The 13,001-nt window shown below is 35.0% G+C and overlaps 1 protein-coding gene across 3 annotated transcripts in view; it reads left to right on the top strand.

Annotated features, from left to right (window-relative positions):
- Window positions 1-13,001, top strand: part of LOC107710166 (myotubularin-related protein 14-like) — a 23,327-nt gene that overhangs the window by 3,759 nt on the left and 6,567 nt on the right. For 2 of the 3 annotated variants that reach the window (XM_016514903.1, XM_016514904.1), the window contains 10 exons: window positions 5,712-5,820; window positions 6,293-6,368; window positions 7,917-7,977; window positions 8,183-8,305; window positions 8,783-8,856; window positions 8,983-9,053; window positions 9,222-9,296; window positions 10,729-10,795; window positions 10,897-10,982; window positions 11,132-11,208. In XM_016514903.1, coding sequence (XP_016370389.1) covers window positions 5,712-5,820; window positions 6,293-6,368; window positions 7,917-7,977; window positions 8,183-8,305; window positions 8,783-8,856; window positions 8,983-9,053; window positions 9,222-9,296; window positions 10,729-10,795; window positions 10,897-10,982; window positions 11,132-11,208 — 819 coding nt within the window. Of the gene's footprint in view, window positions 1-325; window positions 475-5,711; window positions 5,821-6,292; window positions 6,369-7,916; window positions 7,978-8,182; window positions 8,306-8,782; window positions 8,857-8,982; window positions 9,054-9,221; window positions 9,297-10,728; window positions 10,796-10,896; window positions 10,983-11,131; window positions 11,209-13,001 lie in introns of all 3 variants that reach the window. The other variant, XM_016514905.1, reaches the window with a different exon arrangement.

The raw sequence follows: 13,001 nt of genomic DNA, 5'->3' as shown, positions 1-13,001 counted from the left end.
TAAATATCAGTATTCAATGTTTTATGTTTAAAATAACAAAATATTATTTATGCATTTGTAACTGCAGGTTAAATGCATTCATGTCCCTCTGTGTGGGAAAAATTCATCCCATAGCTTCTGCGTTTCCTCTGCATTGCAAAGATTAATTTTGATACTGATATCATTTGTTTGGTAACAGCCTAAATGTCTTTTATTCTAATTGACTGATTAATTTATGAGTCATATCTGTTTCTGATTGTTGCTGAATTTAGAGGGTTGAACTTGCTCTTGTTCTTTTTTTTGCTTTATGAATGTTTTTATGAAAATTGTATATATGTATTTTCAGGTAGAGAGAATAGAGGAGCGCTGTTTGGAGCTGTTTGACCGGGACTACAAGTACAGTATCATCCACAACACCAATGGGGACGTGTGTGGTCACTACCCACGGAAGATTGTGTTTCTGGAATATGAATCTTCAGACAACAATAAAGAGAGGTAAAAACATCCCTGTCTCTTTTAGTCTACTGAAGACACACAGTAGACAGACTAGTTGTTAGTTATGTTGTCAAAATAGTCAGTTTTGTAAAGAAGCACTTTATATTTATTAGGGCTGAAACGATTCCTTGAATACCTTGAGTAACTCGAATACAAAAAATCATCGAGGCAAATTATTTGCTTTGAGGTTTTGTTTAGTCCATTTACTGTAACTACACATGGAACACCGTGTTTCCCCACGGACCATTATTACTGACGCACAACCCGATAAACGCTGGACCAGACCATAGACTGTATAAAAACAGGAACCAGCCTTTTCAAAAAAGCGAGCGAGGATGGCAGGCAAACATCAACAAGCCGATCTTCCTTCCTGGTATTGCAGTACTTTTAAAGATTTCTCACTGGTGAATGACACATGATGTAGCCCAGCGGTTAATCCTGTCCTCGCGCCAGCTCGTTAGAAGTGAGCTACGTGCATGAACTGTGTTCCGATGGATATGATCCCTACACGGAGTTCATTGCTCCCTACTCCCTGAGCAGGGGAAATCCGTTGAAGTTTACTTCACTTCGGAACATGGGCTGGAATTGGGAACCTGATGTAGCCTATTGTAGTAATGTTGTCTCTGGTCTGTGAGTGTAAATGCGTTCAGGGGGCGTGGCTTTGGACGGCGATTGCAGGAAGGGTGGGACGTTCGCTTTCAGTGCTATCAGGCTAAAGTTAGCATTTTCCAAGATCTCCTATTGTACCTTTAATGTATGCAATTTCAGCAATAAAAATAAAAATTTTTCTAAAAAGAAAACAAATTAGTTGTTTATTTTACGAGATCTATCTTATCTCTTGTATATTTAGTATTGCTCTTTAATAAAGAAAAATGGCTTCTTATCTGATTACTCGATTAATCGATGGAATAATCTGTAGAATACTCGATTACTAAAATAATCGATAGCTACAGCCCTAATATTTATGTTTTGCCTTATTTCTCTGAAAATAGATTCTTGAAAGATACTAGTGTTGGGCGATATGCTTTATAGTCTTATAAATCTAGTGTCAGCCTGTGAGATCGCCGATACATAATATTATCATGCTAATTTATTTAATTATTTACTTTGTTTCATAGCCGGAGATTGGACCAACTCCAGGGGCTAAAAAGCAGCCTAATGTTATAAAATATTGTCATAGAATATCATGTCATAAAATATTTTTAATATGAATTTGTATTTAACATGATAACAATTTAATAGAAACATTGTAAGTTACTAATTATAATGCTTACATTTCCTCAGTTCCTCAGCAACGAGCAAAGAACATTTACATTATCAAAAAAGAACATGACTTCATTCTAGCTCGAGTTTATGCACTTTGAAAAACACTCAAACACAACGGCATCGAGTGTGATTGGTTATAACACTGTAAAAGCATGGAAAAAGATATATGATGGAACAAATAAGCCCTAATATTAATTAGATGGCATTACTAGCCTAATAATAATAATAATAATCGTCTTGCTATTGTCAAGGGCATCAGCCACAGGTGATATCTCAGACTATCGTTGATACACAATACTATTGTCTATCGGCACAACCCTAAAAGATACCATGATTTTTATAGTAAAAGAAGAACATTATCAACATGGTTGATTACTATATTGCTGTACTTCCAATGACATATGCCTTCACAAGGGCTGGTTGCACTAGCTGTGCAAAAGTTAAAAGTTGTGGGCCTAAAGATGTAGTAATTTACAATTTATGCTCTAGTACATTTTTAAGCGTTGCACATTAGTTGAAACGTACACCACATATCAACTACATTTTTATGGAAGCCTCTTAAGCAGGAGTAACCAGTGGGGAAAAAAATGGCAGACCGATTAAATTACATCAGTGAGCTCATGTTTCATCTAAATGTGTCACTACTTATGTATGACAAGTTTCAATACGCTCACACAAAATTAAAAATATAAAAATAAAAATGTTAATTTGTATGGTTTGTTGTATTTGTTTTTGTTTTTTTGTTTTGGTCTGTATTCATCATTTTAGATAAAATTATTTCTTATATATTTTATGTAAGCATTTTAGATAATGATTATTTACATAAGATATTTAAATTTTTTTTATCACCGTTGACAGTTATGTGAGGTCTGAAACATCAACCATTATCAGATAAATGTTGAAATGCACAGCCTGTCAAAACTACTTACAGTACATTTATAAATTTGAATGCTTGTTATTTTATCAGTAAGGGTAAATGTCATATTATGCGACTACACATTAATTTACTTATAGCCTACTAGCCAAATTCTGCTGTAACATGGTTCAGAATTTCAGTAATAAAGACTACATTTCTGTGTTCATTTTTATGCTGTAATTTTCTTTTAATGATATACATCTAAATCCTAAATCTAAGTTTCTAGTAATCCTGTTTTGTTCATTGGATTTTTGCCTTTTACTACATAGGACAGTGTAGAATTGACAGGAAAGTAGTGGTAGACAGGAAATGGGACAGGGACATGACCCAGGACTTGTACCCAGGTCCCCACGAGCACTACAACTCTTTGTCGGGAGCAACACACTACACAAAACCCTACATGGAGTATTAAAAACAAAAAACTCTTTAAACTCTTTGAACTCTGACCTGTGAATTTGCATCACTTGAAGTCGCATGACCAATAGAAGAAAGCTGCAGGTTTGTAGTATTGCAGGAAAGTAGAGTAGATTATTAGTGCTGTCAAAATTAGCGTGTTAATGCATGCAATTAATTTTTTCAGTTTAACGCGTTAAAAATATTTAACCCAATTAACGCAGGGGCGGAGCTAGGGTTGGCCACCCCACTCACTTTTCAGACACGCACTGCAACTTCACCTCAGCGCCAGGCGCTAGTCAAATGAGTGTGAAAAGGTACAGGTGACGAGGAGATTCAGTAGAACAAGAGTGAACTGCAGTCAGATGAGATGTTGTCAGGCCATATGTCAGTAAAATAGAATTTTCCCGTCTTGTCAGCCGTTATACTGTGCTCGTAGCACTGCTCTTCAATTGCGGCGGCACGCTGTGTATAATATAATATTAAAGTGTAAATGAAACCACGAGCATGCAATGTCGTAGTTATGTCGTCAGTTAAGTCATGAAGTTACCAAAAAGGCGATTAAAGATGCCTTAAAACTATGCATGCATTTATATGAATCACATTTAAGAACATGTCTGAAATGCAGTGGTTTTTAAAACTGTCCTGGAGGAGCCCAGCACTGTCTCCCTTATCTAACACACCCAATTCAACTCGTCAGCTCATTAGTAGAGACTTTAAGACCTGAAGTGGGTCAGAAAAGGCAAAGAGTTGTGAGAAATGATGATGCTTGTCAGATCTGCGTGATGTTTAGCAGCGACAACTCTTAAAGCAGCAACCCAGCTGCTGTGATGTCTGTTCATCAAAGAACAAAAAAAAAAAAAAAAAAGAGGAAATCAATAACTTTTGTAGCTTTAAGGATTCATCAATATTTAATTTAGAATTTAGTGTTTGATAGCTTTATTCAATTTCTGAATATTTCCTACTTGCTGAAGGGCACAGGTAAATATGACATTTATTATAGGGTTTATGTGTAGACTTATATTAAAAGTTTTTTCTTTAAAGTCTAATAAATGTTAAAATTGATAGCTCTCAATTATACTGTAATGTTGAATGGCTATAGTCAATGGTTAAATATTAGGGGGAAAAAAGTTTCCTAGAGACATCAGTAGTATTGTTGGTATCAGTGATACTCGCCTTCAGTCATAAAAAAGATGCCGTTAAACAAATATAAAAAATATACTGCCTTTATGTTGTTTCTACATTAATTTGAAGACTGAATGTGAAATTATTGCAATATAAAAGTATATTTAAAAACTTTAATGTTAGGTGGGATTAATCGTGATTAATCGCAGAAAAAAAAGTGTGATTAATTGGTTAATTTTTTTAATCGATTGACAGCACTATAGATTATATATCTTTACATTTTAGATTTAATAATTATTGGTTACATGTTAAATTTATGTTTTTAAAATAGTCACCACAGGTGATGACATAATATCATGTCTGGAAAAAAAAAATTGCATGCTGAAAGTCTAGTGTGACTGTGCCTTTATCCTTAAAGACTTCCAGTATTGTATTGCATAGAAGGATGCTCTGGTATAGAATGTTTTGAATAGTGGTGCCAGAATTAATCGTGGATGAACTTGTTGATTTCGAGTGGAGGTCAAGTGTAGTGAGAGATATATTATAAATAGGGCTGTCAATTGATTAAAATTTGTAACCTAATTAATTACACAATGTGGCGATTAATAAATCTAATTAATCGCATAACAATCACACATCAAATTTGGCTGAGCAATTACTCACAAATGATAATTTAAAAGCCATTATTGTTACATGAGAAAAGTATGAAATAGATATTACAAAATGTTCTGCATTAAACTGCTTTAAAATATTTTAATAACTGCGTTATTTTAATTGCGTTATTTTTCCATAACAAATTAATTAAATTAATGCGTTAAACTGACAGCCCTAATTATAAACCTTAAAAGGAATTGCAAAAAAGCTGAATGTAACTAAAGACAATTTTTCAAAGTTGATGACATGACATGATGATGTTAAGATGACACCAGTCCATTTTAAATGATGCAATCTGAGCAGCTCTGGTCTCGAAGAACCAAAACAACCCTTGGATTCTGACAATTCTTTGAACTATCACCCAGATACCATTTGGAATTTTTTTGTCAACTTTAAATGTAGGTGAATTTGGGGCTTTCTTGAGAGATAAGCTATCTAAAGTTAGGTTAGCATTAAATCAGGATATTGCATCTGAGATTATACAGTTCCATGATATGAGTCTGCATTTATTGCTGTTAACTCAAATGTTAAAACAAAGACATTGAACTTTAGAGTAGCTACTCAAACACAAGGAGCCTACCTACTTTGCTTATCACTCACTACATTGTAATTGTCTTTTAATTACTGGTATAGAAATGTTGATCTACTTTGTTTAATGTAACTGCATCACTTATATCCTTGATAGTAATGCCAGAAATCTGAAGACATACCTTTTTGTTATAATGTTGGCATTATACCTGTTATTCTTATGACTATTTCTGTTAATTGGCCATGTGGGCAAAGTTATCGTGTATCGAATCTCGAATGGTTAAATATCAGATTATATATTGGTCTGTCACCAGTGTATACAAATGTTTTTTTTTTCCTCTTCATCTATATTCAGCTTTGAGAGTACTGTGCAGATCAGTAAGTTGCAGGATCTGGTGAACCGTAGTAAGATGGCTCGCTGTAGAGGGAGATTTGTCTGTCCAGTCATCCTCTACAATGGAAAGGTAACTATCTTGCCACAAGCAAATGGGAAAATTTTCAATGAACAATTTGTCACATAGTAGTTTTTTGGACCGCCAGATGCTTTCTGTTGGCGTTTAATTTTTTGTAATAGACTGCTATGTTATAGTTGTAGGACATGCCCCCTGTTAGGCATTTGGTTATTGATCGGTTATTGGTTTATTGATAGTAAACAAATCTGGCCTATTGTAAATATTTACTGTAAAAATTACAGCAATTCTTTACAGTGTAGTGTCAATAACAGATTTCATTTTTTCTTGTGAAATCTGGCTGTCGGGATCTTTAGTACTGAAGTGTAGAGTTCTGGACTATCAGCCTTTGACTTTGAAGGTTGGTATAATTTACTAGGAACTTCTAACTAGCCAGACTCCTCTGTAGTTAGCATTGCCAGGGACCTGTGTTTCTGTTTTAGTTCTAGTAACCTTAAACTGTTTTTTTTTTTCTCCTTTATTGTAGCATGTGTGTCGATCATCCACTTTAGCAGGTTGGGGCGAACTTTATGGACGCACTGGATACAACTACATTTTTTCAGGTACACATTCATTGTTAGCTACTACGAGCTATATCAGCATCATAATGATGTATCAAAAGTTGACAAATATTAACTTGACACATGCTGCAAGATGCTGAAAATACCATGAGATGTTGTGCAACTGCCAAAGGCATTTCTCCAACAATGGAAAAAATAGAGCAGACAGAATGTGTTCTGTTTGAGTGATTCCTTACAAGTTTACATTTCCAGAAGGGCAATAAAAAAACAATTGATCACTGTATAGCACTGAGTACTGTTTATACTCTTCATCTCACCACTGACATTGTGCATTTGTACATGACACTTAACTCGAGTCACTTTGTACTGCAAATATGGAAGCTCTCTTGAATATTGCAGTCTAGAGTTGATAAAGTAAAAACTGCTTATAGGTCTTGGTAGATTAGATATGGATTTCTTTACTAATAGACTGAACATGTTGGAGTATTTGTCTTTTTTGTTTACTGGAAATGTTCCCTAACCTGCATCCATATGCCAACAAATAAATAGGGACAATTGCCTATAATGGAGTATAACCTCCCCCCTCAACTCCTGTCATTGAAGTCCTAGCCTTCCTCGCCATTTACACCCATTTAAGTTTGTTATTCAGATGCCAGTGGGCTATCTGTGATGGTCCTGGTGTCATTAAAAGATTCAATTCATTTTAATTAAGTAACTCATTTGGGCAGTCAGTTAAAGCTATTGATCCACCACTGGTGAACTGGACAGAGTCATAGGTTTGTGGACTCATGTAAGCCTTGAGGCCAAAAGACATCCATGGTCAATGGGAAAAATCAGTTTTCTCATATAAATTCACACAAGACATATTGTGTTGAAGTTCCATTCTCCTCCTTTATTATCTTGTTTGCCTAGATGATTGGCTGTAGCAGTCACACTTCAGGATTATGAGACGGTAATATCAAACATACTTAAAAAATATTGCAGTGTTTGTGACATAGGCTCAGATCTAGTCACTGAACCAGCTCAAACACCTACTTGGGTGCTGTCTGGGTTTTTTGGCATAGACCTCAATTATCTGTCTCTGACAGCAAAACCCAAATAAAAATCATGCAGTAAAGGCACAGCTTCCGTCACTTAAACCGAATTGTGAAAATATTACAGAGATAAAGACTCGTATGTATATACATTAGAACAGGGGTGTCCAATCTTGCTTGTGACGGGCCAATGTCCTGCAAAGTTTAGCTCCAACTTCCCCCAGCACACTTGCCTGAAAGTTTCTAGTAAGCCTGAAGACTTTAAATAGCTGGTTCAGGTATTGTTTAATTAGGGTTGGAGCTAAATTCTGCAGGATGGTGGCCCTCCAGGAGCAGGATTGGACACCCCTGCATTAAGATAGAATGTATTGTTAATTTGTTAAACTACATCCATTGATTAATACCTTGAAGATATTATTGTAACATTTCTATTACATGGTCTGAACTTCTCAAGCTACAATCATTTACTAAGAGAGCTTAAACTGTGGGGCAGCGTAGATGTAGCTGTGAACATTACTTGTTGGATTGCATTAGGTTTAATCTCAAACTATTGCAGGGGGTTCAGATGACACCTTTGGTGATGCTGAAGAGGTTCCGGAGGCTGACTGTGCAGTTCGGTAAGATAAGCTGGCAAGGAGCACAATCTTACAAGGAGCCAAATGTTTCAATTATATAGACAGTTGTAAACATAGATCAGTAGTTTAACAATGGTTCTTGGCATGCTCCTGTGAATTGTGACAGAACTGATTTTGTGTGTGTTTTGTAAGAAAATATTTGTCTTCTAATCTTTTTTCCTCTTATTCTGGTCTTTCTTTGTCACAGGAATAATGATTCACAGTTGTTTGATAAGGTTAGGGGCTCTGACATTAAGCTGTTGAAGTACTTGTCTGTATGCTACATCTGTGACCTCATGGTAGAGAATAAGAAGGTCAAGTTTGGCCTCAAGTGAGTGAACTCTCTGTTGCATTCATGTTAGAATGTGTTTGTTAAATATGACATGATGTTTAGTAAATTATGTGTCATAAATAATATTAAGCTTTGGCTTTCACACCCAAAACCAGAGCCATTATCAGGATCCAAAATAAAGACCAGACAGTCTTTATTTTTTATTCTAAATTTGTTATACATTGATGTGCACCTTTCTCTTTTTGGCTTTGATTGTTGATGTACATACATGTGCGCTTACTCAGGGAAGTCTCTAAAGATTAACAACAATAGCTGACTCTCAGATTTTGGACAGCTTTGTAGTTATCGTACTGCAGTTTATTCTGTGGCCTTTGCCATTTTTCAAATGTGTCTTCATACTAACATGTTTTAAACTACATTGCGGGAGTTAATTTTTGTTGACTTACATTTTGTTCATATGTCTATGAGACACCTTTTTCAATGATCTATTTCTGTCTTTACAATTTTGTGCTTCAGTGTGACTTCCTCAGAAAAGGTGGACAAGGCCCACCGTTATGCTGACTTTACCCTACTCTCTGTGCCTTATCCAGGTGTAGATCTTCTTAATGCTGATTTAATTTCAAGAAACAATTTCTGTTCTGTTCTACTTATTCTATGGTATAAGTAATTGTTACACTATAGTTGTAATTTAAGTTGTTTCATGTGCTTTTTTTCAGGATGTGAATTCTTCAGGGAATATAAAGACAGAGATTACACAGCAGAAGGGCTTGTCTTCAACTGGAATCAGGTCCATACCAAGCACAAACAGAAAAAAAAATATTGCTTTATTAAAGTCACTTTCATATCTCTGCATATCAGGCTGGGTTGTTGTTTGGCCAGAGAGGTTTAAGAGAAACCGTTTAATTAAGTGCATTTGATTTTTCACTGACCATCACTTTTGGTTGTGCGTGTTTAGGACTATGTGGATGCTCCTTTGACAATCCCTGATTTCTTTACAAGAAACCTCAACATCAACTGGAGTGAATATCAGGTACTCCGAGTCTCTCATGCATTTTCTTTTAGATAGACAGGGGTTGACTGGGTTTAAGGAAATGGCACAAGCTGGATCTAAAAACTCTGGTTGGCTTTGCAATAAAAATGTGTTGAAGCAGGCTACACTACCTGCAAAATGTCTCCATCTTTTTAGATAATTTGAATTAAATTGGTAGCGTTTTTGTCAAACATAGTTTAGTAATTGATGTCAAGGCCTGAGGTTTATTCATTTCACTTTTGGTGTGAAAAGGCTTTTATATTTGCCAAAAATATAAAAACAAACAAGCAAGCCCTGTCCAGATTTAAAAAGTAATGCAAAAGTAACGTAATTGATTACTTTCCATAAAAAGTAACTAAATAATGTAATTAGTTACTTTTTTATAGAGTAACGCAATTATGTAATGCATTACTTTTAAAAGTAACTTTCCCCAACACTTTATATATATAACGTGAGTTACGTAATCAGATTACTTTTTTCAAGTAACTAGTAAAGTAACGCATTACTTTTTAATTTACAAGAGAATATCTAAGTTACTTTTTCAAATAAGTAACGCAAGTTACTTTTTTTTCCAATTTATTGACTGACAGCTCTCCTGTCCCCATGTTGAGAGAAATCAGAAGATGTTACTGTAGTTCTAAAAAAAAAAAAATTAATATATATTAATTCATCTCACTCACACAAAAAAAAATACACAGATTCAGTATTCCTCAAAATGAATAAAAATAATGCAACTCAGAATATGATGCAAACCTGCAATAATTAAATGTTAAAAAACACAAATATCCTTTATGTATTTAATCCCATTCTATTAACCAATGTCTTTGCTTCTGACCTTCGATGATCCAGTTCAACCATACTAATAAGCAAAAATGACTCTAGCCAAACATTTGTGTGTCTTTTTTTACTGCTGAAGTGTGTTGAAATTTCTTCTTCTGCATTCTACTGTACGGACGTAAATTTACTTTCCCTTCAGCCTGAGGCTTATTCATTTCACTTTTGGTGTGAAAAGGCTTTTATATTTGCCAAAAATATAACTTTTTTATTTTAAAAACAAACAAGCAAGCCCTGTCCAGATTTAAAAAGTAATGCAAAACGTACGTAATTGATTACTTTCCATAAAAAGTAACTAAATAATGTAATTAGTTACTTTTTTATAGAGTAACGCAATTATGTAATGCATTACTTTTAAAAGTAACTTTCCCCAACACTGTATATATATATATATATATATATATATAAATGTATTCCTGGTGTGAGAGTACTACATTGAACAGTAGCTTTTGGGTGTCTTCACAAAAGTAAATGAAAAATAATTATCACTGTTTATTAGTAGACACAATGAACAGTGATGGTTAATTCGCTGACAAAGGTTAATAAAGAATGCTGGATGGTGATCCACAGACTCAGATTATGTGTGTATGTTTTTCAGTCATGGGACCTGGTGCAGCAGACTCAGAACTACCTGAAACTGCTTTTACACATCATCAACTCTGATGGTAAATTACTGCACTTTCACAAACGTCTTTGCTGAACTATAGAACAGGTTTTACTTCTCTGTATAATTTTGGATAACTATTTAGAGTGTTGTGGCCTGCAGATGAGAACGGTTTACTGGTGCACTGTATATCAGGCTGGGACAGGACACCTCTCTTTGTATCCCTGCTCAGACTTTCGTTGTGGGCGGTAAGTATTCATTCCTCTGTCTCTCATTACATATGTCCTCATTTTATATCTTTATTCACTCCACCATGCTAAATATCCTCATTTCTTTTCCCTCCCCTCTTTCCTTTCTTTACCTTTCTTTGTGATTAATACATTTTGCATTTTTATAGGACCGTGCCATTCATGCCAGTCTAGAGCCGTCTGAGATCCTTTACCTGACTATCGCATATGACTGGTTTCTTTTTGGGTTAGTCTCATTCCTGTTTCACTTACACATCTACGTCTAGGAATGTACCAATATTAAAAGTTTGTCACATAACAATAAGCTGATAATTATTTTCATGTTATGGCAGATATTAAAAATGGCTATTTTCTCTAAAAATAAAAATATGTACATAAAATAAATCACACATAGTAACATTTCAATGTAACATTACTAAATTACTGAACTTAACTCATTTTATGCATGAACACATTGGCTCTGCTATTATCAAATGCAGACAACTAACACTTCAAGGAGCACTGATGTACCATAAGAGAGCTATTCATTAACACTAGAACTACTGGAATTATATAACTACTAGAATGGCCATAGCGGTCATTCTTACCGTTCATACTAGACTGAATTGAATGCCATTTTTGTCATATCATATTTATATTTGAAGCTTCTTTTGAGGTTTTACAATGAAGCTTTGAATGTCTGTCGTCATATTTTATGAAGTCATCACCATAAAAAAAATATGATATGTTTTGAAATATATAATTGTGTAAGAGCTACTAGACCGCTCCTGAATGTGCTTGTCTCGCTTTGAGTCCGGCAAGCAGGAGAGCAAAGGTTTTTCACCGCAGTGAAAATGTTGTATTTGAAAGTCTAAATGCCAACAAATATTTCGGTAGATAAAACATGTTGTGTTTTGGAAATGATTACATATATCTTTTTTCAATACATTTTGAGTTTTATACGTTACAACGTTCTGGAGTTATTTGAAATGTTTGAATCACACGAATAGGAAACAATTCTATGCAGCCACCACTGGAATCATAATCCATGAATAAATGGATCTGTTATGATAGTATAGGTAATAATAAACATTGTCACTGTCGCAAAAAAAAACAACCTAATTTGTTTTATTTCACAATAGCAGTCTTGTCAGGGGTAAAATTAGCCTATATGCATTAGTTATAGCATTACACTAACACAGGGTCGGCGCCAGAGAGCACAAAGTGAGGGGGCAGGCACCACCGACTAAAATCAGGGCGCCCACTACGGAGGCGGCACCAGAGGTGAGGGGGCACAGTGACCGAGGTGGCTGGGCCAGGCCCCCCCGTGGTGCCGACGCTGCACTAACATAATAATAATAATGGCTATTTTGTCATAACATATACATATTATTGATAACAGCCAGGCTACATGGAACCGTGGCAGATTGAATGACAGCAGTTGTCGAATTGGAGGTGTCCACCCAGCTTTTTTTTATGGACTGGAATTTTAGCTTAGCAGTAGAATACAAAAACAACTAAAGTTGCTAGGCAACAGTGACGTGCATCTTCAACCGCGGGATAAAGTCGCAAAAGCTGAAATTATATGCCATCTGTAATGTGTACAGTCAATTTATACGCTTTGGCCATTCAAGGTAAAAATACTCAGACCTCTTTTGTGTTTTGTAATTTTAATACAATAACAATGTTAGAATAAAATATACACACATTTAAGAAAAATCAGGCTATTATAGTTATATGGGTTTTATTTCAACAAAGTTATTACATTGCAAAATTTAAAAACGGTCAAAATGACTGCCTTGGTAGTTATATTCTCATTCATCCCTTGGCACTTATTTGCCTGGCACATGCAGCCCAAGAAGTATGCCACCAGCAGTGTGCCATGTGACTTTGTAAACGACATGATAGCTTTTGTAGGAAACCCAAAAAAGCTACCGGGCACCATGTGTCCCTCTTGATAAATTTCTACGTTTATTTTAAGCAGTTTTTTAAGTAATAAGCGGTAAGCGCTATATATATATATATATATATATATATATA

This window comes from Sinocyclocheilus rhinocerous, unplaced genomic scaffold (genome assembly GCF_001515625.1).
Source record: "Sinocyclocheilus rhinocerous isolate Xijiao unplaced genomic scaffold, SAMN03320098_v1.1 scaffold447, whole genome shotgun sequence".
Classification (NCBI taxonomy): domain Eukaryota; kingdom Metazoa; phylum Chordata; class Actinopteri; order Cypriniformes; family Cyprinidae; genus Sinocyclocheilus; species Sinocyclocheilus rhinocerous.
Note: the sequence above shows the minus strand (reverse complement) of the source record. Positions and strands in the feature narration are given on the sequence as shown.